At 39.3% G+C, this 25721-nt stretch overlaps 1 protein-coding gene across 1 annotated transcript in view; it reads left to right on the plus strand.

Moving 5' to 3' along the window:
- Window positions 1–750: 750 nt before the first annotated feature.
- SLC5A8 (solute carrier family 5 member 8) overlaps window positions 751–25721 on the plus strand; it is a 65314-nt gene continuing 40343 nt past the window's right edge. Inside the window, exons 1-6 of the mRNA XM_040234895.1 lie at window positions 751–1101; window positions 8704–8769; window positions 10978–11029; window positions 21337–21404; window positions 22629–22783; window positions 25526–25666. Coding sequence (XP_040090829.1) covers window positions 751–1101; window positions 8704–8769; window positions 10978–11029; window positions 21337–21404; window positions 22629–22783; window positions 25526–25666 — 833 coding nt within the window. The remainder of the gene's footprint in view (window positions 1102–8703; window positions 8770–10977; window positions 11030–21336; window positions 21405–22628; window positions 22784–25525; window positions 25667–25721) is intronic.

Here is a 25721-nt window from a genome sequence, read left to right on the forward strand (position 1 = left end):
ACTGAGCAACTCAGCATACGCATGTACACACACACATATATATTATAGCGACTATCATTACTAGGAGAAACTGCTAGGGATGAAAATTGTTCGTTGAATAAAAATACAGGCAACCAATAGCACAGATTTGTTCCTCTCCTTTATAGCTGCTCACCTGTCTAAGAACTGGGACCTCAGCTCACTGCACACTGTCACAGAAATCACCCATCAATTTATCAAATAAATCAGTCTAAAAACTCCAGCTGTACCTTCCCGTAAGGACCCGGTCTGTTGAACCGGAAAGCTTAAAGGCGTGACAATTACCCTTCGACCCACACTCCCCGATCGGTCACCTGCTCATTTAAATAGTGCGTCCCCTCGGGTGCCACTTGATAAAAATTTCCCTGAGCGCTCCTTGAAGATTCGCCAGAGGAGGCTGGAAGCTCCAGTTCTCACCTGCCCGGGTGTCTGCGGCGCCGGGCGAGCCACCTTGGTCTGGAGCCCAGTGAGAGCTCAGCGCCGCGTGGGTGGGGTGTCCCCGAAATCTCGTTTCGGAGGGCTCTGCTGGCTGCGGTGGGCGCAGAGGCTGCGCTGGGCGCCGGGGGGCGGACGGACAGACACCTGCCAGACGCCTCTCATCCCCGCAGGGCGCCACACCCGCCGCGTGCGCCTGGGGAATAAGTGAGTGCCCGGCACGCAGAAAAGCTCCGGCTCGGGCTGCGCGCCGCGGGGCCGCCAGTTTGCGCGCAGGACCCCGGCGACCGCGCGGCCATGGGCGCACCGCGGGACATCGGCACCTTCGTGGTGTGGGACTACGTAGTGTTCGCTGGGATGCTGCTCATCTCGGCCGTCATCGGCATCTACTACGCCTTCGCGGGCGGCGGCCAGCAGACTTCCGAGGACTTCTTGATGGGCGGCCGCAGGATGACCGCTGTGCCCGTGGCGTTGTCCCTCACCGCAAGCTTCATGTCGGCCGTCACCGTCCTGGGCACCCCGTCGGAGGTCTACCGTTTTGGGGCCATATTCAGCATCTTTGCCATCACCTACTTCCTCGTGGTGGTCCTCAGCGCGGAGGTCTTCCTCCCCGTGTTCTACAAACTGGGCATTACCAGCACCTACGAGGTAAAGGCTGAGGGGGTCACGGGGAGAGGTGATGAGGGGAGAGGAGGACTTTTCAGGCTCCTGGAGGAATTTTCCTGGGGGCAGACTCACCACCACATCGAAATCTCTCCGCGTTCATATCCATCACTTCTGCTGCCCTCCCCTTTCCGGGAGAGGTGTTCTGTAAAGGAGGGGAAAAAAATCTTGGGACTTAACTTTCATGAGCTTGAAGGAAAAGAGAGGCTTCTGAAGTAAACGGAGTTATTTCGGCTAGTGTTCACTGAGGTGATTTCTGCTTTAACATATTTGATTCCAAGTCAAGGGGAAAGATTTTTAAACTTATCCTGGGGGAGGGTACGTTTTTCAAGTCTCAGCTCCCCCTCCTTGAAATAAATCCCCTTCTTCCAGGTACTCGGACTTCATTTACTTTTCCAGGATAGCAGGAAAGTGTGTGTACTCTCCCCTGCCTTCCACCCAGGGGCAGGCACCCAAATGGTTGAGATTCTAAATTTCTTGTCCCAGCACCTGCATTTGAGACGGGATTCTCCACTTACTCACAGGAGTACCTGTACTGCCATTTAACCAATTGTGCCTCCTTCTTAATCTCAAAATGGAAATAATTATACCACCTACCTCATCTGGTTGTTGGGAGGATTAGAGGAGATGATGCAAGGATAGCGTTTAGAATAGTGTCTGGCACAGGGTAAGTGCTGAATAAATGTTGACCCTAAAGATTGGGGTGATGATGGTAGAGGGGGTTCCACTGGGATCACTAGGAGAATTTGGCTACAAGGTTCCTCATCAGCTCTGCCTTCTCCCTCTGTGGAAAGATGATTCAGGAAACTGGCTTTCCAATTGCACAGGTCCACTTCTCTCAAGTTGTCTGCCGGAAAGGGCTTTGCAAGGTAGTGTGAATGTCTGGTTTAGTTTAAAGAGCTGTTGAATGGGAGTGTCCGGGGAGAATAAAAGTTCAGGGTCGAGCTCAGTTCCCTGAGCTCCATGGGAGAAGTGTTCGATTCCAGAGGATGCCGAGCCTCTCAGCAGCCACCTTGTCCTTGAGTTTATGGAATGTTTGCCCTGATCCAGCCACTCAGTGAGGCTGCTTCAACTCGTGCTGGGGAAGGGCCCTAATGGCACAATAAGTGTTGGTGACAAACTGCCTGGGCTCCAGTGATGTCATTCAGGGCGAGGTGCCCCTGGGGTAGTGTTGCCTTCTTTGCACTCTGGTCATTGTATTTGAGAGTGTTTAGTCATCACCCCAGAAGTGAGCAAGATACAGTTTGTTTTGCTCAAAAGTGACAAACTGATTGCTCCAGGCTGAACTCAGTCTTAAGTCTTTTTGGTTGTTGCTGATCCTTATAATGCCTTGAAAAAAGTGAAGTGAAGGTTGCTCAGTCATGTCCGACTCTTTGCTGCCCCATGGACTATACAGCCCATGGAATTCTCCAGGCCAGAATACTGGAGTGGGTAGCCTTTCCCTTCTCCAGGGGATCTTCCCAACCCAGGGATTGAACCCAGGTCTCCCACATTGCAGGTGGATTCTTTACCAGCTGAGCCACAAGGGGGAAGTTAATTCAGCATTTAATGATGATAATGAGAAGTCAAGTAAAATTCCAGATTCCGGCTTCTTTTGAAACTTAAAAGATTAGTGACTCAGGGCTCACATTCCCTGTGGTGACAGGAACTTCAGTTTATAGCCACTGCTCTAATTCGCGATTAATTTCTGTATTGAGGCCTCTTCGCTATATCTGCTTGGTTACTTTCTTATGATAGAAAAATCTATCTGCATTTAAGTCTTTATAAAACATGCAAAAGAGAAGATAGAAAGGTGTGAAGGGAGTTCTTGTTTGGAGGGGGATGTCAGAGAACATATTTCTAGGTGGATACGAGGAATATTTCAAGCTGGTTAATATACGAATGCCTGATCGATTGACTTATGTATTTTACCTGATGAGATCTGCAGGCATTTTGAGTCTGTGAGCTCTGATCTGTAGTTAAACAACTCCAAAACCCAGAAGGGGTTTGAAGAACGTGGCAGGAGGATTTCAGTCACCATAGATGACTGCTCCTCTCATAGTCACTGACCCGTACCTCTCCAGGGCAGCAACATTAACTCAGCCAGAAACACATTTCCCACACATCTGCAGTGGTGGAGGCTAAGTTAGCAGGACTCCAGCTAGAAATGGCAAAAAGCTAACATTTGCCAAATGCTCAGTACAGGCTGGGTACTGGGCTGCCTGTTTTACATACGTTTTCTGTCTCAATACTCAAAATAATCCTTATACTGTGAGACCTCATTTTGTAAACAAGGAGAACTGGAGTAAACTAAGTTACACAAGAGAACCTGAAATAAAGTGGATTCATGCTGAGAGGCTCTACAGTGGTGCACTGCTGGCTGCCTCTGAAGGCTCCTGTGAGTGTTATAACCCCAAGTGGAGCTTAGAAGGGCTAAGGTGAAAGGGACGTGGTGTAGGACACAAGGGCTTGTGGGCACACAGGGGGTGTCCATGACTAGTGGATGCCAGGCCTCTGGGGACAGAGAAGTTAGGTTTCATGCTATGTCCCTGGCAGTTGGTCATGGAAAACTCATGTGGTGTATTTTGTTTGTTTTATGCTGACAGCTGGAGTCAACTATGCAGAATAAGAGGTCCAGCTTTGAGAACGCTGGCATTCTTGTACAAGTATAAAATTTCTCCCTAGTTTCCATTCGTTAGCTATGATGCAATACAGTGGGGCTTCCCTGGTGGCTTAGATGGAAAAGAATTAGCCTGCAATGCAGGAGACCCGGGTTCCATCCCTGGGTCAGGAAGATGCCCTGGAGAAGGGAATGGCAGCCAACTATTCTTGCCTGAAGAATTCCATGGACAGAGTTGCCCAGTGGGCTACAGTCCATGGGATTGAAAGAGTTGGACACAACTAAGCGACTAACACACACAAACACACACACACAGAAAACAACAGGCTATTCAGAAACATTTGTGATGTCTATCACTGTTTTCAAGGTATAGTCCTGAGAGGTGTTTAACAACTTCCAGACCCAGAGAAAAAAATACCGTGCAGGAGCCCAACTGCATTTCCCGTTTCTTCAGGATCTTTCTGGATTCAACAAAATCTAAGTGTTTAAACTACATTGCCCTTACTCTCTCTCTCTCTTTTTTAGAAACAAAATTCAATAGGAATCTTAGTGTCCCTAAATCATTCAAAGTACTAAGAACCATGAGAGATCTTGACTGACAATAGGTGATATCAAACCAAACTTGGGTCCACTTGCCCATACACAGGAATGCCGATTTACTGACTCTGGGTTGTGATGAAAGAAACTGCAGCTTTTATTATTAGTCTGGGGCAGCTGATTATCAAAAACTCAGACTCCCTGATAGGTTTTAGGGAAGCCTTTTTAAAGGCAAGGTAAGGAAGGGGAGTTGCCGACTATGTGATAAACTTCGGCACAATTCTCTGATAGGTTTATAGTGAGGTAACCAGGCAGTGTTACAGGGGTAAACATTATCAATCCTCAGGCTCCAGTGGTTCTGGGGGCATCAGTTTATTAGCTTTTTCCATTTGGTGGAGGTTTTAGCATCTGTAAAGCAATTGGGAAAATGCACATCAGATACTGTTATCTTGGTACTTCCGGAAGGAACTAAAGGTTCTGTGAGTGCTATATGGCTGATTTACTGTTTAAATTGTTACCAGTTCTTCTGCCGCAACTGCTAGTTTTGTCACTATGTCTTCAACATCTTTTCAATCATTAATTGTTGGGCCAGACTTTTGTAACTCAGGGTGGCCTGGGAGTCTACAGCTTTTCTATAAACAAGAGGTAGTGTGAGGACATGGGGGCAGGAATCTGCCCTGGGAAGGTCCCATAGTGTCCTGCTTGGTTACACAGATGCCTACTGTTACTCTATAGTTTTGTCAAGAAATCCTAGAGCTACTCTCTGAGCCTACAAGTCAGTGACTTGGTCTTTAAGTATTTCTTTAGCAGCCCAGTAGCTGAGGTGGACAAAGAATGTCTCTGCAATTGCAGCAAACAAAGAATATTGTGGCCACAAAGCCATCAGCCACTGCAGCTGCCATCCATGGTGCGCCCCGAGAGAGTGGAGAACAAATGGGATCCTGGCCCTAAATAGCTAAGATGTATATGAAAGGAAGGGTTTCAGTAAGCTCAGACTCTTGCATCTTTCCATACACAGAAAAGGACTAAAATCATTAACTTGAGATATCTGCTTTTTTGTGATTAGCAATAATCTTTTGATGTTCAACTACATATTCTTCCCTTGCCCCTAGTAAATACTCCTCTATATCCTGGCTCCTCCCTTATCTCTTTGGAACAGCTCCTCAGAGCTATCTGAGAGGCTGCCATCCTGGGCTATAGTCCTCAGTGAGGCCTCAGAATAAAGCATAATTCTCAGCTTCTACGTTGTGCACTTTTTTCACTCGACACTGAGATGGTCAGTGACATGGAATGTCACTGACATGGTCATGACCCTGGAATTCTTGGATCTGTCTTGAGTTAGTCTTGTATGAGGAAAAATATATACATGTATTTTGCTAAACCTGCTACATTCTTACCTCCATCACATTTTCCTCCTCAGTTTTTTTTTTTTAATCTCCATCAATTTGGATATACATGCCTAGAAAAGGCAAAGATTTCTCTGTCAATTCATGTACATTTATTTTTAATAGAGTTTTACTAAAACAACTTAGAAGAAATAACAGTGCCCTGTTTCCATGCTTCAAAACACCTCTTGGGTTTTCTAAAAAGTCTTTCAAAATATAGTTAGATAATTTTAACACATGGAATTTACTAAGATTCAAATTCTCAAGGCCTATGGCTTTGGTTCCCAGCTTCTTAATGTCTTAGATTTAAGTGAATGGTTTACAACATTTCCCCATCCATTTGCATCATTTGATGGTCTCCAAAATCCTGCAGAGTAAGCGAGGAAAGAATTATTACTATGATCCACGTTTTCAAGAGGAGGAAATTGAGATTTTGAGTGCCCCAAGCTTGTAGAGTCAAGAGTGAGGTTGGAACAAAGGCTGGAACTCTTGCTCCAATGTACTCACTGAACAGCACTGTGTGTTTTTCACTTATCAGTTATTTTAGGAGGTCCTACTGTGTGTCAGTGCCACTCACTCACTCTGGATGAACCTTAAACACACGGGCAGTTTACTGGCTATTTTGGACAACATAATGGTTCTGTACACAGAGTTTGACATCAAATGGTCCAAATTTGCATTGTCTCTAACAATTATTAGGTTACAACCTTGGTTTTCTCTCTGTACCCCAGTGTCCTGGTTTCTAATATTCACTTTGTATAGTAACCACCTCATGGACTTACCTGGGAGGACAAGACATGCAGCAAATACATTATAAATGTTATCCGTAATTATGAAGCAAAAATATCTAGTGTCTTTTCCTCTGATATTTACCTAGTATCAGTTTTTCTTTCCTTCTTTTTTCTTCTGTATGTGAAAAGACTACTATTAGCCTTAAAATTCTCTGTATATTATAGTAACATTATTCAAGTTGAAGAACATCTTGGACCCCAGCTTCCTCCCTCATAGTTCCATGAGTAAAGAATCTGCCTGCAGTGCAGGAGACCTGGGTTCGATCCCCAGGTTGGGAATATCCCCTGGAGAGGAAATGGCAACCCACTCCAGTATTCTTGCCTGGAGAATCCCATGGACAGAGGAGTCTGGCGGGCTAAGTCCATGGGGTCACAAGAGTCCGACACAACTTAGTGACTAAACCATGTACCCCAGCTTCCTTCCAGCTCTAAAGTCCTAGGATTCTAACTCTGTGACACATTATTATATATAACATAGGAGATAGGCACACTATTGACCTACCTCAGAGACATGGCAGGTTTGGTTCCAGACCACCACGATAAAGTGAATATTGCAGTAAAGCTAGTTGCATGATTTTTTCTTTCTCAGTGCATATAAAAGTTGTGTTTACACTATACCTTAGTCTATTAAGTGTACAATAGCTCTTTGTCTAAAAAACAATGTATACATCATAATTAAGAAATACATTATTGCTAAAAAATGCTAACCATCTTCTGAGCCTTCAGTGAGTCGTAAGTGTTTTGCAATAGCAGCATCAAAGATCACTGTAACAAACATAACAATAATGAAAATCTTGAAATATTGGGAGAATTACCAAAGTGTGAAACAGAGACATGAAGTGAGCAAAGGCTGTTGGAAAAATGATGCCAATAGACTTGGTTCATGGAAGGCTGCCAGAAATTTTCCATTTGTAAAAACTGCAGTGTCTGTGAAGAACAATAAAAAGAAGTGCTATAAAATGAGGTATGCCTCTATATTATAAGCTATTGCAGATGTCAAGGTTGGCTCTGAATAGAAAAATGGACTTAGGCACTGGGATGACCCAGAGAGATGGTACGGGGAGGGAGGTGGGAGGGGGGTTCAGGATGCAGAACACTTGTACGCCTGTGGCAGATTCATGTTGATGTGTGGCAGAACCAATACAATATTGTAAAGTAATTAGCCTCTAATTAAAATAAATAAATTTAAATTAAAAAAATTTTTTTATTGTAAGGATATGGGCATAGCTCACAGAATAGGAGGAAAAGCTGAGCAAACAGACTATGAAAAGGAACAGAAGCCAGGGCAGCCTCTTCAGGCCACACTGTCAGGATCAGTCTGCTTTCTGCTTCAGTCATTTTCTGTCTTTATATCTTGCCTCTAAGATTCACCTATTGAGAAGAGAAACTGACTGGCTGAACATAGGTCATGTGACTGCCTTTTAGCCCAGCAAGGCTCCTTGATTGACAGTTCTGCCACAGTTGCCTAAAGTGGGAAAGGGTTGATTCCTTAAGTGTATCAAGGGAAATTTATTGGGTAGATGCCAAGAGAAAGGGGAGGACCACACTTTGTTCATTCTAAAAATGCAGAAAATAATTGCATTGGTATGACATTCTGCAAAAGGCAAAACTTGTAGGGATGGAGAATGGATCAGTGAATGCCAAGGTTTAGGGATGGAAAGAGGATTTGACTACAAAGGAGCAACATGAAGGACTTTTCTGGGAATGATGAAACTGTTCTGTGTTAAAACCATTGAACTGGGACTTAACCTAGCAGTCCAGTGGTTAAGACTCCACACGGCCAATGTAGGGGACACAGGTTGCATCCCTGATCGGGGAACTAAGATCCCACATGCCACACAGTGTGGCCAAAAACAGACAAACAAGCAAACAAAAAAATTTTGAACTGTACTCTAAAACAAGGGTCAGTTTTGCTATATGTAACTTAAAATACTAAGTTAAATAATTTGTACACCTATGGCTGTACATATGTACATAGGTAGCATATGTACACCTATGGCTGATTCATGTTGAAATTTGACAGAAAACAACAAAATTCTGTGAAGCAATTATCCTTCAATTAAAAAATAAATAATTTAAAAAATAAAATATTAATTTAAATAACAACATTTAAATAATTTAAATTAAACTATTAATAGTGAAATAGAAATGCACGATTAAAAATTAGTTATGAGGTTTCTTTAAAGTTTTAGCTCTGTTACTTCTCAAGCTGCTGGTTTTTAAAAAATGTCCAGAAGTTTTATATATTAACCATTTTTCCTTTTTTTGGAAACAGTATTTAGAACTTCGATTTAACAAATGTGTTCGTCTCTGTGGAACAATCCTCTTCATTGTTCAAACAGTAAGTAGCCATCAGTTCATTTATTTTATCTTCTTTTCATCTACAGTGTTTTTTAAACAAGGCACCTGGGTCAAGCTTCTTTGATAAATATGTGAAAGAAAAGAGGTTGAGCATAGGAGGAAACACAAAAAGAAAAACACCTGTCACCACATAGCATCAATCCTTAAGATCATTAAACCTTGTCTCAGCAAATGCATTATTTCCTGAGAAAACAGTGAGTTAAGTGAACACGAATATTATATTGAACAAGCAACAGTTATGGTTAGGAAAATATGGTTTTTCCTCTTATGTCTCCCTCTGTCCCTACCAAAGTGACAGTAAGGGCATGGCTTAGATGACAAAGATATTTGAAGGAACTGTACTAGCTGATAGTAGGAATTATAATAAAGGGAAAAGAAGTTGTATATTTCATAGTATTTTTGCAGTGCGTTAAGTAATAGATTTAATAGAAAATATTAGCTGACATAGGAATAAAAAATTTGAAAATAATTTTCTTTGAAAGCATACTTTAAAAAAATGAATCAATGCACTCTTTCAGAGATTGAACTGTAAAACCTAATTGATATACTCACTGAGTATAAAGCAACAATATCATGCACTCAGGAGGAGTTTTTAAAGCCAAGTGCACAATCCAATGGGCTTCCCAGGTTGCTCAGTGGTAAAGAGTCTGCCTGCCAAGCAGGAGACTCAGGTTCAGTCCCTGAGTTGGGAAGATTCCCTGGAGAAGGAAATGGCAGCACACTCCAGTATTCTTGTCTAGGATATCCCATGGACAGAGGAGCCTGGTGGGCTACAGTCCACGGGGTCACAAAAAACCAACAACCCCCCCCCCCCCCACAATCCAATACTTCAAAAATATGCAAGTATAGATTTACTGATTGGTGCAAATGGAAATCAAAGATTTGCCAAGTCATCAGTGACAGAGATTGCTTCCCACCCATCATCTTGTCATGATCATTGTCACATAATTTAGACCTGTCTCCCTCTTGGCAGCTAAGTCTTTCATGAATGAGTTTGATAATGGAGGTCGAGGAGGGAGTTTTCAATCTCATCTCTATTTATAATTCCATTTCTCCAGTCAAAAGCTACCCAAGCTTTTGCGACAGCAAGACAGAGTGCCTTTGTAAATTATTTAACTTAGCTTCATTTTATATCTTTGCTAGCTATGTAGCTTAAATTATATTTGCCCTTAACACTTGAAGTATGAAAGAAAAGAGCCCTCTGGGGTCTGGTAGAGATTCTGACCCAGAGCTGAGGCTGGTAGCTTGCATTCCATCATAGAGTTCAGTCCCTCCTTGGATCATCATTAGAAGTGCCAACAGAAATGTAAGAGTGGGAACAAATGTTAAGAAGATGGCTGGGTCACATTTTTAAATCTTTAACTTGGACGATATAATGACTGTGGAAAGCTAGTGCATTCCTGCAAAGGGAGAGGAGCTTTAGAATCCACTGTTTGAAGGACTTACTTCTGTAGATCTACTCATGCAATTTAATCAAACATTCAAATACTGAATAATATGTTTTTTTCATAGTATGTTTTATAGCATAATCATAGAATTAGCCTCTATGTATTTGAAAGATCAGATGCAATTAAAATGATATTTTGAGAAAAAGAACATATTTATCTTACTGTTGTCCCCCAGATTAATAGATAAGTTGTTAAGTATATGAACGAAAAATAATAATATTAAAAAGGTAGAGTAGAATTTTTGTTGGCCCTCAGGAAATTTTAGGGCAAATTTATACTTTTGTTTAATTAGTGGTCATGCCAACTTTTGCAAACAAGTTTCCAAAATTTTCACTGCTTTACCACTTACATCTTCAGTGATTGACAAAAGTTTGAAAGCATATGAGCGAGCATCGCCCTTTTACATCTGTGCCCTTTCTTTCTTCCAAATTGTTCCAGATCTAGGAAAGTTGGTTTCAGAGTTGAATTGATGGATTAGTGACTATCTGCACTAAGCACTGCATGAAAAGTCCACATTTGTACATAAAATTGGTCATAAAAGGTTTTTGCAACCTATGACCATTCATTCCCCAAATAGAAAAGGAGAGTCAACTTCACTTAAATAACATTTTCAAGTTGCAAACAAATTTTGTTAAAGTATATTAAAACTATGGTTTTTAATTCCCAAGTAAATTTATAGAAAAATATCACTATTTCATTTTGTAATTCATACTATTTATTCGTTTTCTTTTTCCCTCTAGATTCTGTATACTGGAATTGTTATTTATGCCCCTGCCCTGGCTTTGAATCAAGGTACATTTTGGAGTTAATATGTCACTCACACTTGGAGGTTCACTTTTAACAGACTTTATTTTCTCTTTGGGGAGATGGGGAGGTGGAGGAATGCTTCCAGTAACCTGCGTCAGCTTGAAGCGGATCTGGTGAGTTCAGTGTCTACACTAGCAGCTTCTCTGGGTTCCTGAATCATAGCTCAGAAAGGTCTGTAAATTAGTAGAAGGTTAGAACACTGGGGGCTTCCTTGGTGACTGAGTGATAAAGAACATGCCTGCCAGTGCAGGAGATAAGGGTTCAATCCCTGGGTCGGAAAGATCCCCTGGAGTAGGAAATGGCAACCGACTTCAGTATTCTTGCTGGGAGAATCCCATGGACAGAGGACCCTGGCAGGGTACCATCCATGGGATTGCAAGCGTCAGACATGACTTAGTGACTAAACAACAACAGGCTTCACTGGGCTGTGTTTCTCTGGGATGTGCCAACCAGCCATTCTCCATTCCTTCAGAATGAACGCCCCCTGTAGTCTAAGTCATGAATGGACTGCATTTGCTCCCTTTGTGTTTGTAACCTGGAGCCCATCTCCAACAGTTCAGTTCAGTTCGGTTCAGTCGCTCAGTCGTGTCTGACTCTTTGTAACCCCATGGACTGCAGCACACCAGGCCTCCCTGTTCATCACCAACTCCCGGAGTTTACTCAAACTCATGTCCATTGAATCAGTCTTCTGCTGCCATCCAACCATCTCATCCTCTGTCCTCCCCTTCTCCTCCCACCTTCAATCTTTCCCAGCATCAGGGTCTTTTCAAATGAGTCAGTTCTTTGCATCAGGTGGCCAAACTATTGGAGTTTCAGCTTTTGCATCAGTCCTTCCAATGAATATTCAGGGCTGATTTCCTTTAGGATGGACTGGTTGGATCTCCTTGCAGTCCAAGGGACTCGCAAGAGTCTTCTCCGACACCACAGTTCAAAAGCATCAATTCTTTTGTGCTCAGCTCAGGCTTGGTCCCATTGTAAAATTGGGCAGGAGGAGAAATTTTTTTTCTCCCCACTTTGAATGTGATCCAAAATACAAGAAAAAGAGGTCTGTGTGATTTGAAATATTAGATTGCTCCTGGTGACCAAAGGACAGATGGCTATAGTAGCCTTATAAATAAATATGTGACAATTTTTTGGATCAACAAGTTACTCTCTAGATTTGGGAAGATAATAGCTGTGAAATTGGGATTGTTTATTGAGGCAAAGAAGTGAATTAGTCATACCCTCAAAAGGCTTCAGGGAAACTACATACTTTAAATTCTTATCAGTTAGAAGCAAATTTATCTCTGAAACTTTCTTCTAAAATGGACAAGTGGAGTCTGTGATGGGAAGAATGTGATGCATTTCCTCAAATTAATATAAAATGGAAAACAAGAAAAGAAGGGAAAACTCCTTCTAACTGCAGATTCTAATTTCTTGATTTCATGATACATAGATAATTGTTGTCATCTGTATTTATAAAGCACAGCAGTATCATTGCAAAGAAGAAATCCATTATATAATGTGATTGAATTCTGAATGTCTGGCATGTTTCTTGTAAATATTACCAACATCGTGAATGAATCACTTCATATGTAAAGAGCTGAGCTATAAACTTCATAAGTTACCTATTGGAGTTAAGTATAACTGAAATGTTGGCTTTAGAGTTTTAAAGTGCAGTTCTGGGAATAAGAAAGCACTACCTTCAGTGCTTCAAGGACTGTTCTTATCAGTTTATTGAGCCACTCCCTGGAAGTAAATTAGGATTCGAGGCATTGCATTTTGACCACTTTAATATCAGCCATGTATTTTACCGTGGGCTTCCCACATGGCTCAGTGGCTAAAGAATCGCCTGCAATGCCAAAGACACAGGAGATGCCAGTTCAATCCCTGGATCAGGAAGATCCCCTGGAGGAGGGCATGGCAACCCACTCCAGTAGTCTTGCCTGGAGAATCCCACGGATAGAGGAGCCTGATGGGCTACAGTCTGTAGGGTCACAGAGTTGGACCTGACTAAAGCAACTGAGCATACATGCATTTTACTGTAACAAAGCAGTAAACACAGACAGAGAGAGAGTACTTGGTGTGCAACAGATGCTCCATAGAAACATTTTTAGCTGAATTGGAACTTAACGTTCTCTATGTGCAATCTTTTTAATCTTTTTTTTTTAATTACAGAAAACTTCAATCATATGCTAAAATAGAATAGTGTACTGAACACTGACATACCATTAACTCTACACTAATAATTATCGACTTGATTTATTTCATTCCCTATTTCCATCACTAGTTTATTTTGCTGAAAATCTGAGATATTTTCTCATTTCATCTGAATTCCATATGTCTTTTACATACTTTTGTTCACTGAGGTGTAATTGACATATAACATTATATTAGTTGCAGGCTTACCGTAATGATTTAGTATTTGTATATTACAATGATCACCACAATAGGTCTAGTTAATATACATCATCATGGTGGTGGTGGTCATGTTGCTAAGTCATGTCCAACACTTTTGCAACCCCTTGGACTGTAGCCTGCCAGGCAACATTCTCCAGTATTCTTGCCTGGGAAATCCCATGGGCGGAGGGTTGCCATTTCTTTCTCTAGGGAGTCTCCCTGACCCAGAGATCAAACCCAGGTGTCCTGCATTGGCAGGCAGATTCTTTACTGCTGAGCCACCAGGGAAGCCCTGTTAAATGCAATACATGAATTGAATATAATCTGCAAATATCCATAATTCCTAAATTGGGGGGGTGGATTTTAAGGGATGTTATAGGATTGTAATTGCTTCCCTGGTGGCTCAGATGGCAAAGGATCCACTTGCAAAGCAGGAGACCTGGGTTTGATCTCTGGGTTCCATCCTAGAGTGGGAAATGGCAACCTATGCCAGTATTCTTGCTTGGAGAATTCCATGGACTGAGGAACCTGGCAGGCTACAGTCCCTGGGGTCGCAAAGAGTCAGACACCCCTGAGTGACTAACACTTTCACTTTTTTCAGCTATAATGTGTACTCTTCAGAATAAAGACTGAGTTTGGTATAGAGGCACCTGTAAAAGATCCAAGGTAACGAAACAAAGGACACTGAACAGATTAATGGTTCTACCCTTCATAATTATGAGATTAATGCTTCCTTTTCAGATATTAAGCTCACCAAGTTACCTTTTGATCAGAATTTGGCTTCCCACATTGACATGCTAATCAGTAGGAAATTATGTGATCATGAACTAACAATTACAACAAGTCTGCTTATGACCCCTATTTCTCATTGTATATTAGGAAACTTTGATGCTGTTTTACAGCAATGCTTATAGTTTACCAGTCAGCATGACTTTCTCCCCTATAACCCATTCATCTTTGCATTTCTAAATCTACAAAGTGAAAAGCCAAATTCTGGGAATGTAAAGATAGCATTAAGGTAAGATACACCTGGCCAAGCAGCATCTCTCTCTCTCTCTTTTTAAAATATTCAAATACCATTAACGCATAGGATTGAGATTCAAGAAGGATTTTTTAAAATTCATGGCAGTTGTTGTTCTTCAGTAGCTAAATCATATTAAGTTCTTTGCAACCCTATGGACTGCAATATACCAGGCTTCCCTGTCCTTCACTTTTTCCTGGAGTTTGCTCAAACTCATGGCCGTTGAGTCGGTGATGCTACTTAACCATCGCATCCTCTGCTACCCTCTTCTCCTCCTGCCCGCAGTCTTTTCCAGCATCAGGGTCTTTCCCAATCATTTCTTCATATCAGGTGGCTAAGGTATTAGAGCTTCAGTTTCAGCATCAGTCCTTCCAATAAATATTCAGGGCCGATTTCCTTTAGAGCTTGCATCACATATTCAATTATCTTTCCATTAACTTTATAAGGACCAAGTAAGTTATTTGGCTCTTCAAACTTGTTTTTTGTTTTTGTTTTTAAGGAAAAGCCTTTGACTAAATAGCTTTTATAGGATCAAGTTTTTCTCTAGGCCTGTGGAGAAAATTGTCTAAAATAAAATGACATTTCTAGCCTATAGTTTGAAGGACTGTGCTTACAAAAGAAACAAGATCATATCCAGTGACATGTTAGATAATTTACATTCAGATATCCTGGATTTAAAAGGAGCATTGAAAAAGTGATAGCAGGTAGAAACATAGCTATCAGCAAATAAAGAAATTTTTATTTAACAGTGAACACTGCTTCTGTGATAAAAGCATGAGGTAGAATAAAATTATGTAAAATATCATTACCCTTCAGATTTTCAGCTTATTTTTTATAAATGTCTAGAAAATGTATATAGTATTAGAGATTATTTGAGATGAACAGGAAGAATTAGAAGAGAATTTTGAAAAGCTACTCTGGAGGTTGATTTATTATTATCATATTTATTCCTAAAGGCCCAGTCATGATAATAGGAACTAGATTCCTACATATACAAAAGTAAAATGATCGAGAAAAAACCCACAATTCCACTTAGTTAAATATTATGACAATAGCATGAGGTCTAAATATACGTAGAAGAAAATACACATCATTATGTTAACAGTGACCACATCTGAGCAGTCAATTTTCTGATGCCTCTTTCCTCACATTGAATGCAAAATTACTCTTTGGGATATGCACTGCTCATAGTTATGAAATTTTTTCTTATGATGAGAACTTTTAAGATTTACTTTCTTAGCAACATTTAAAATATGCAAGACAGTATTATTAACCATGCTGTACATTGCAGTCTCGTGATTTATATATTCTGTAACTGACAGTTTTTACCAAGGTGTGTTTTTAAAATACAATTGTAACTTCCATCGTTTCTAAAACGTTAACAGTAATTGCTTGCTTGCTGCTGCTAAGTTGCTTCAGTTGTGTCCGACTCTGTGCGACCCCATAGACGGCAGCCCAGCAGGCTCCCCCGTCCCTGGGATTCTCCAGGCAAGAACACTGGAGTGGGTTGCCATTTCCTTCTCCAATGCATGAAAGTGAAAGGTGAAAGTGAAGTCACTCAGTCGTGTCCGACTCTTCGCCACCCCATCGACTGCAGCCCACCAGGCTCCTCCATCCGTGGGATTTTCCAGGCAAGAGTACTGGAGTGGGGTGCCTATCGTCAATAATGCTCAGTGGTAAAGAATCCACCTGCTAATGCAGGAGATGCAGATTCGATCCCTGGGTCGGGAAGATTCCCCTGGAGAAAGAAATGGCAACCCATTCCAGTATTATTGCCTGGGAAATGCTATGGACAGAGAAGCCTCATAGGCTACAGTCCACAGTGGTGCAAAAGAGTTGGACATGACTTAATGACTAAAAAACAACAATCGCCAATATGAGGTCAGTGTTCAGAGATCCCTGATGTTTTCTCAGTGTTTATTAGAATCAGGATTCAGATAAGTTTATATATCTGTAATTAGTTCAGCTGTTTCTTAAGTTTTTCTTTCTTGCTTTTTAAAATTGAAAGTCATATTTTATTGTGACATGGTGTATATACAATAAAATGAGCAGAACCTAAATGCACAGTTGGTTGACTTTTGACAATTCTGTGTACTTGTGACAACCATTTAACTCAAGATATAGAATATTTTTATCTTCATTTCCCAAAAATTTTTTGTTTCTTTCTAATGAGTTCCCCCCTCTATTCCAGTCAGCGAGCTTCTATTACCATGAATTACTTTTCCCTGTTCTTAGATTTTGTATAAGTGGAATCATATTGTGACTTTTTTGTATCTGGTTTCTTTTGCTCAATAAAATGTTTTTGAGGTATTCTTTCATGTTGGTACATGTATCAGTAATTCATTCCTTTTTATTGCTAGTATTTTATCATATGCATCTACCAAAATCTGTTTATCCATTCTCTTGTTGATGGATGTTGGGTTGTTCCAGTTTTAGGCTATTTTGAATGAAAACTGCTAAGAACATTCTTGTACAGGTTTTGTTTTGTCTTGCTTTGCTTTTTGACATGTTTTCATTTTTAGTGGATGAATACCTGGAAGCAGTGTAAAGTTAAATATACACCTGTTCTGACCCACATGTTCAGACCCACAGAGTAGTCACATGTACAGAATTTAAGAGAAACTACCAAATAGCTTTTCTAAGTTGTTGTATCATTCTACATGTCCACCCCACAACCTATAAGAGTTTCAGTGATTCCATGTCCTTGCCAACATTTTGTATTTGTCTTTTGAATTATAGCCATTCTAGTTGTACCATCTATTATCTTACTGTGGTTTTAGTTTGTATTTTCTTAATAACTGTTGATGTTGAGCTTACTGGCTCATAGAATAACAAAATCAATGGAAAAAAGATAAATAACCTAACAAAAAGTGGGCAAAAGACTTGACCTGTCATTTACATGGTCTGTCTATCCATTACTTGGCCTATTTATCCATTTACCCAGGCCTTTTAAAATTTGTCTCAGTAATGTCTTTTCATCATTTGTAAGTATGGAAAAATACAATTGCCTTCTATATGTTGATCTTCTATCCTGAGAACTTGCTAAACATACTTACTAATTCAAGTAGACTTTTGGAAAATCCTTTGTGGTTTTCATGTTGTTTCTGAATAGAAACAAAGAATATAATCAATCTGATTTCAGTATTGACCATCTGGTGATGTCCATGTGTAGAGTCTTCTCTTGTGTTGTTGTAAGAGGGTGTTTGCTATGACCAGTGCATTCCCTTGGCTAAACTCTGTTAGCCTTTGACCTGCTTCGTTCTGTACTTCAAGGCCAAATTTGCCTGTTACTTCAGGTATCTCTTGGCTCCCTACTTTTGCATTCCAGTCCCATATAATGAAAAGGACATATTTTGGGGGGTGTTAATTCTAGAAGGTCTTGTAGGTTTTCATAGAACTGTTCAACTTCAGTTTCTTCAGCATTACCGGTCGGGACACAGGCTTGGATTACTGTGATATTGAATGGTTTGCCTTGGAAACAAACAGATCATTCTGAGGTTTTGGGGGTTACATCCAAGTACTGCATTTTGGACTCTTTTGCTGACTATGATGGCTACTCCATTTCTTCTAAGGGATTCTTGCCCACAGTAGAGAAACAATGGAAACAGTGAGAGACTTTTTGGGCTCCAAAATCACTACAGATGGTGACTGCAGCCATGAAGTTAAAACATGCTTGCTCCTTGGATGAAAAACTCTGACCAAACTAGACAGCATATTAAAAAGCAGAGACATTACTTTGCCAACAAAGGTCTGTCTAGTCAAAGCTATGGTTTTCCAGTAGTCATGTATGGATGTGAGAGTTGGACTATAAAGAAAGCTGAGCACCAAAGAATTGATGCTTTTGAACTGTGGTGTTGAAGAAGCCTCTGAGAGTCCCTTGGACTGCAAGGAGATCCAACCAGTCCATCCTAAAGGAACTCAGTCCTGAATGTTCATTGAAAGGACTGATGCAAAAGTTGAAACTCCGATAGTCTGGCCACCTGATGCGAAGAACCGACTCATAGGAAAAGACCCTGATGCTGGGAAAGACTGAAGGCGGGAGCAGAAGAGGATAACAGAGGATGAGATTGTTGTATGGCATCACTGACATGATGGACATGAGTTTGAATAGGCTCTGGGAGTTGATGATGGACAGGGAGGCCTGGTGTGCTGCAGTCCATGGGGTCACAAAGAGTAAGACTGAGACACTGAATCCTGACTGATGAACAGAAACAGTTTTACTACTTCGTTATCTGTCTGTATGCCTTTTACTTCTCTGTCTTCATTCACTGTTAATGTAGAAAATTATATTGATTTTTCAAATGTTAAACCAATTTTCCTTCTTGGGATAAAATTTACTTGGTCATAATGTATTAACCTTTTAATATATTGGTGAATTTGATTTGCCAGTATTTTGTAAAGGATTTTTGCAGCTTATGAGGAGTATTGGCATGAAATTTACTTTTCCTTAAATGTCTTCGTCAGGGTTTTTGTATTAATTATACTGACTTTGGTTCAGAAAGCGTTTCTTCTTCTATTTTCTGAAGTAGGTATAAGACTGTGTATTTATTTCTTAAATGCTTGAAAAAATTCACAGTGAGGGCATCTGAGCCTGATACTTATTTTTGTAGAAAAGTTTTAGTTTATGGATACAGTTTCTGTAATAAATATAGTCATTTGGATTTCCTAGTTTTTATTCAGTCAGTTTTAGTCAACTGTCTTTTTTAGGACTTTAATTCATTTTATCTAATTTGCCAAGTCATTGGCATAAAGTTGTTTAAAATATCCTTTTGTTATCCTTTTAATGTTTATAGAATTTATAGTGATGTCCCTTCTAATTGTTCCTAATATTGATATATTTTTTGTCCTTTCTTCCTTGATGTATCTTGCTTGTCTTTTATTGATATTTTAGAATTTTTTCTAAGAACTAGTTTCTGGCTTTGTTGATTTTATGTATTTGCTTTCTATTTCATTAATTATGTTTACTGTTTCTTCTACTTAACTTTGGGCTTAAATTTTTTAGCTTTTTAAGGTAGAAACTTAGACCATTGATTTTAAATCTTTCTTATTTTCTAAAATAATATTTAAAGCTATAAATTCTATTGTAAGTACTGCTTCATTTGCATCCCCCAGACTTTGATACCATGTGTTTTTTTTTTTTAATCATTCAGTTCAAGCTATTTTCCAATTTCTCTTGTGATTTCTTTTACCCACGGGTTATTTAGAAGTGTGTTACATAATTTTCAAATATTTGGTGATTTTCAAACATACCTTTTTGTTATTGGTTTCTAAATTAATTCTGGTTTGGTCAGAGAACTACTATGATTTTAATTATTTGAAATGTATTAAGATTTGTCTTACAGCCCAGGATATGGTCTCTGTTCCTGAACATTCCATATATTTTTGTACAGAATGTTCATTGTGTTGGGGACAATGTTCTATAAATGTCAAAATTTCAGCTCGTTAATTTTCCAGACTCTTGGCTTTATTGATTGCATTACCATGGGGTCATTTAATGTTCCCTAGTCCTCTGTATTTAAGTATATCTAGAAGCATTCTCTAGACTTCATTTCAACTTTTTGGAGACTATTTCATACTGCAGTTTTCAACTCTTTTGAGTAAATACCAAAGGACACAATTGTTGAATTATATTACAAGAATATTTTTAGTTTTGTAGGAATCCACCAAACTGCCTTCTGAAATGGCTCTTGCCGTTTTGCATTCTTACCTGCAATGCATGAAAGATGTATGTTGCTCCATGTCCTTGCCAGCATGTGGTGTCAATGTTCCAAATTCTGACTATTCTAATAAGTGTATAGTAGTATCTCGTTGTTTTAATTTGCATTTCCCTGATGACATATGATGTGGAACATCTTTTCATATGCTTATTTGTCATCTATATCTGTTTTGTGAGGTATATGTTAAGGTCTTGGTATGGTTTAGAATCAGTTTTGTTTTTTTCTTTTACTGTTGAGTTTTAAGCATTTTGTATGATATGGAGAACAATCCCTTATCGGATATCTTTTGTAAAATTTTCTTTCAAATCTATGGTCACAGAGTTGTTATCTTTCCATTAAAAAATATAATTTGACCCATTGCTTCTTTTTTTAAAATTTGAATGAATTAATTAATGACACATTAATAGCTGCAGCTTATTACTGCAAAAAGTTGAAGTCTGAGAATGCTTCTAGATCTAGTTCACAAGAAGTACAGAGGACTGTGGAACATTAAATGACCCCATGGTGATGGAATTAGTAATGACACTTCAGTAGTTGCAGCATGGGCCTCTGTAGTTATAGCTCCCACGCTCTAGAGCACAGGCTCAGCAGCTGTGACACATGGGCTTAGTTGCCCCAAGGCATGTGGGATCTTCCTGGATCAGGGATCAAACCCATGTCTCCTGCATTGGCGGACAGATTCTTATCTACTGAGCCACCAGGGAAGTTTTGCCCCTCTACTTCTTAAATAAATGGTAACAAATGATATAAGCTTTTCTCTTTCTTGGTCCCATTTTAGTAACATGGACAGCTTGTCTTTCAAGGACTGGTAGAAAAATGTGTTTATTTGAACCATGACAACAAATATCCTATGACCCCATTCAGTCTAGGTAACCACCTCCCGATATCAAGCGGTTTCTCAGCTTAATTATAATATCAATGCTTTTTCATGTATTTGATTTAGCCAATGTTGGATCCTGTATAGTGTCTGAGGATAGATGCCAGGTCTATTTAACTCATCAAATAAATTTTGAACTCTATTTGTTTTGGTACATTTTTTGAGATTTGGGTCTAGTTTAGGGTAAGAGGGTATAGAGGTAGGTGCCCAATAAATGATATAGCCTCCCGCTGATGATATTTTGAGAAGTACTGGTATATATTTCACAGTTATACATGCATTTTCTTTTCTTCTACAGTCACGGGATTTGATCTCTGGGGTGTAGTAGTGGCTACTGGTGTGGTCTGCACATTCTACTGCACTATGGTATGTCAAGAACCTTATTTCTCCTTTTACCCTATACACTTGCTTTGCAAAATTAAAAGTTTCAATCAATGCATGCTGCAGTCTGGGTTGTTTATGTTTCCTTCCCACAATAACTTATTTTTTATAAGGAATATTCAGTCCAGGGTAAATTTTGATCCTTTGTAAAACATTGATCATAACTGATAGTTTTTCTTCATTTGAACCACGCAGTGGTCCCCAGTCTCGTTTCATAATTTGCTCGTATTTTCATCATGTTATTATAGCTATGCTGACAGTATTCCCTAGCTTAGTAACCTGAGATAATTTCCCATTGCCTTTAGGCAGGTGTGACAGTCAAAATATGTAAGAACCAGTATGGCATGGGCACTGATATTATCACTGATGCTGATCCTTAGCAGTGGTGCAAGTCTTGTGCAACCTGTGATACTCTCAGTCTTAATACTTTAGTTGCTCGATGATGTAGAAGACAAGGTCTACAAAGAGGGACTCGGTCAGGTTCTGGAGGGGTACACTTGGGCAGTGACTAGTACAAAGCAATTTTATTTTTTCATTAACTGGTATGTCCTTCTTTGTGCTAATACACTTGCCAGTACAGAAGATGTAGCAGAGGTGGGTTTGATCCCTTGGGATGGGATGATCCCCTGGAGCAGGAAATGGCGACCCACGCCAGTATTCTTGTGTGGAAGATCCTATGGATGGGGGAGCCTGGTGGGCTACAGTCCAGAGGATCACAAAGAATTGGATCCCCTCAGAGCATACATGCATGCCTTCTTTGTGCATACTGTTTGACTATCAGTCCTGCCTATAGGATAAAATCCATGATACTGCAATTTGACTCGGAGTTTTCTTCCTAACAATATCCCCACACCACTCCACTTTGCTCCAAAATATATATCTGGACACAGATATATATGCCATGTATTTTGAATTCTAGGAGCCTAGCAGGCTACAGTCCACAGGGTTACAGAGAATCAGACATGACTGAGTGACTAAGCACAGGCTTTTTGCCTATGCTGTTTTCTCTGCTAGGATGACCTTTCATTTTGGATTCCGTTTATATTTGAAAGTTTGATCTAAGTACTGCCTTCCTGACTATCTCCCTTAGGTGCATTTCGTGGTCAAGATTTGTGTCTTCCTTATCTTTGACCAGAAGAGTGTATAAGCATGTAAGTGCTTAATAATGTCTGGTAGAAGCGTTAATCCTAATGTACTTTTTCCTCAAAGGGTGGTCTTAAAGCAGTTATTTGGACGGATGTTTTTCAAGTTGGAATCATGGTGGCTGGCTTTACATCTGTGATTATAAAGGCTGCATTGATTCAAGGTGGAATCAGCACTATTATAAATGATGCCTCCAATGGAGGAAGATTAAACTTCTGGAAGTAAGTTGCTTTTTGGTTAAGTATTTACTTCTTGGTTAATAGAACGTTCCTTTTTTTTTTTTTTTTCTGTAAAAAGTCTCTTGGCTGAAATAATAAATTTACATTAGAAAACAAACTAACCATTAAGGTCATGGTACAAAAATTTGAAGCTGGCACATAAATGTGTAAGGAGTTTTCACTTTAAGGGTGGAAGCAGTCAGGTGGTATTTAGTTACACGGTGCTGAGGATGGTGCTTCCTCCTAAGAAGGGATTGATAGCAAAAAAGTATTTTCTTCCAGAAATTAAAATCTGAGATAGGTTGAAAGGTAGGGGTAGGGAGAGAAGGGAAGATATAGTGGAGAGGTAAGGAAAGGAAACTTTTTAAGAGAAAAGCACTGAAAGATAGTGATTCCATTTGACAATTCTTTGTTTCAAGCAACCTAGAGAATTCCTCTTTTAATATGGCCCTGGAAATATATAGTATATTATTATCATATGTGTATTTTATATGTGAATATTATTTAATGTACATTATATAATGTTAAATCTTATTTCTAAAATATTGACTCCAGAAGTTATGGCCAATGCCTCAGGTATCAGCATTACATAAGATATAATGTCTTCAACAACTATTCAACTTTCTTAAAGAAGGCTAATGGAGAAACTAGATATTTCATCATAAATATATCACACAATTTAAAAGACTATTTAAAACACTTTATCTTTTGGATTGATAGTGTCTTCCTTATATATCATGTTCAATGTGCAGAGGGGTTCATTTTGACATGAACCACCTAATTTTCTTTTTAAGCAGCCCTACTATGAGATAAGCAAGCTGAAATCACTGGCAAGAGGAAAGAAAATCACTTCACACTTGGCGGCTCTCTTCTGGTTATCTGAAAGAAGGTGTTAGTGTTTGGGAATAAAGTTAGAAATTGGACAGGGTCAATGTCTTAATTTGCAAAAATGAGTTACAGTGAATCAACTCCAACTGTTCTCAATATTTTTAAGGAAAACAGAGCCTCCAGTTGGCCTAGCTTAGGTTTGATTCCATCCATTAGCTAGGACAGAGTAGAACATTTTAATTGACCATCATTTAGACTATTTAATGGAGAAATGGTTATTTTCCCAAGGCAAATCTAGGTTGCTGTTACTAGAAGTGTTAATTTCTCAGTCATGTCCAATGCCTTGTGACCCCATGGACTGTAGCTCACCAGTCTCCTCTGTCCGTGGGATTCTTCAGGCAAAAATACTGGAGTGGGTAGAAGAGTGGAGAATAGATACCAAGAGGCAGAAACAACCAGTGACCACTTGGTAAACCTGGATTACTGCCAAATCTCTTCTTAGTCAGCTAGGTTGAGGAGAAAGGGTATGGAGTCAATCAATTTTTCTGCAAAATAACTGTCAGTTTATACAAAGGGTAAACACATTGCTGCATTGAAATAATAACTTATAACCAGTAAGAGATTCCAAAAAGTAAACGGTTAGATATTTTTATGACCCTTACAATGTTTCCAACAATTAAGGAATAATGAAAAGCCTTATTGTATATCCCTTGTTATTCAAATATGTTTTGAGAATATGATGGTGGACAATAAATCTGCTCTGGGTAGGATAAACGAAGAGAAGGATTTTGTGTTGATATTTTCCATATGGTCTATAGTTGGCATATATATTCTGTATTGCCAAAACCAAAACCCCACTAAATTGGGTGTTTTAAATCTTGTCTTACTTTCTTCCAGTAACTCACAGAACCCTTTAGCTCTTGCCGTTTATTAGCTAGTATAGTCGCCACTTTCTTTATCGGAGAAAGGGCCAACACCCTTGAAACTCTTAGCCTTTGATATTAACTATTAGAGAATGGAATAGAGGCTCTCATCTTTCCATTAGAATGCTTAAAACACATAAAATTGTAGCACTTTACCCAAATGATCTCAAATATAAACTTTGAAGTGAAATTGCAGAATTTCAGAAATGCAGAATGTTTCCATTAAAGCTAATTTTGTAGAAAATTTTCAAGCTTATATTGTGTATCAGAGATGAACAGGCTCATTCCTTCCAAGATGATACAGTAAGAAGAATTAAAAGATGTATTAAATGTGGAAGTTGAGCTTTCTTTGTAATCGTATTTTGTTTAAGTGCCATAATGTGACTTTCAACTGTGAGTATGTAGTTTGTGCACACAACATTTTAGGAACATGGTTATAATGACATGGTAGTTTTAAACCTGAAAACCTTTAAACTGCATCAGTTGAATTCTTCAGCTTGAATATAAAGTAGAACTGGGACTATAAATGTTCTGGGAGAGGAATTATACACATGAAATGTGTCAATATTATGTTTATTTCAGTACCATATCTGTTGCTCTAGTGTACCTAGGATTTGCTTGCTCTCTCTTTCTTCAGCTTCATGCTCTTCTCTGATTACAGCATGGCAGACTTGTTTAAATAATTCCCTGTGACCATGAGAGAACAGTTTCTATAAATGTTCACAATGATTGAAACATTCATTTTGCCCCCAGTCCTATCCAGAATTTCCAAATCTCTGAAAGTGTTGATTTTTTATTTCACTGAACTTAAGTTAGGAATATTTCTACCTTTTATATTACTTAATCAATCTGTACATATTTGTGTGTATATATATATATATATATTTGTTTATATTTATGTAAGTATACATTGCTTGCTTCCAAAACACTCGATAAAGATTTCTGTAATAGCTTACTGAGAGTTCAAATTTGTTTTCTGTTTGTTTTCATTTAGCTTTAATCCTAACCCTTTGCAAAGACACACATTCTGGACGATTATTATAGGAGGGACCTTCACGTGGACCAGCATCTATGGTGTGAACCAATCCCAAGTGCAGAGATATATTTCCTGTAAAAGCAGGTTCCAGGCAAAATTGTAAGCCAAACTATGGTATATGAATCATGAAAAACTATCAGTTGTCTTTATGGAT

Source organism: Oryx dammah, unplaced genomic scaffold, assembly GCF_014754425.2.
Source record: "Oryx dammah isolate SB20612 unplaced genomic scaffold, SCBI_Odam_1.1 HiC_scaffold_29, whole genome shotgun sequence".
NCBI lineage: Eukaryota > Metazoa > Chordata > Mammalia > Artiodactyla > Bovidae > Oryx > Oryx dammah.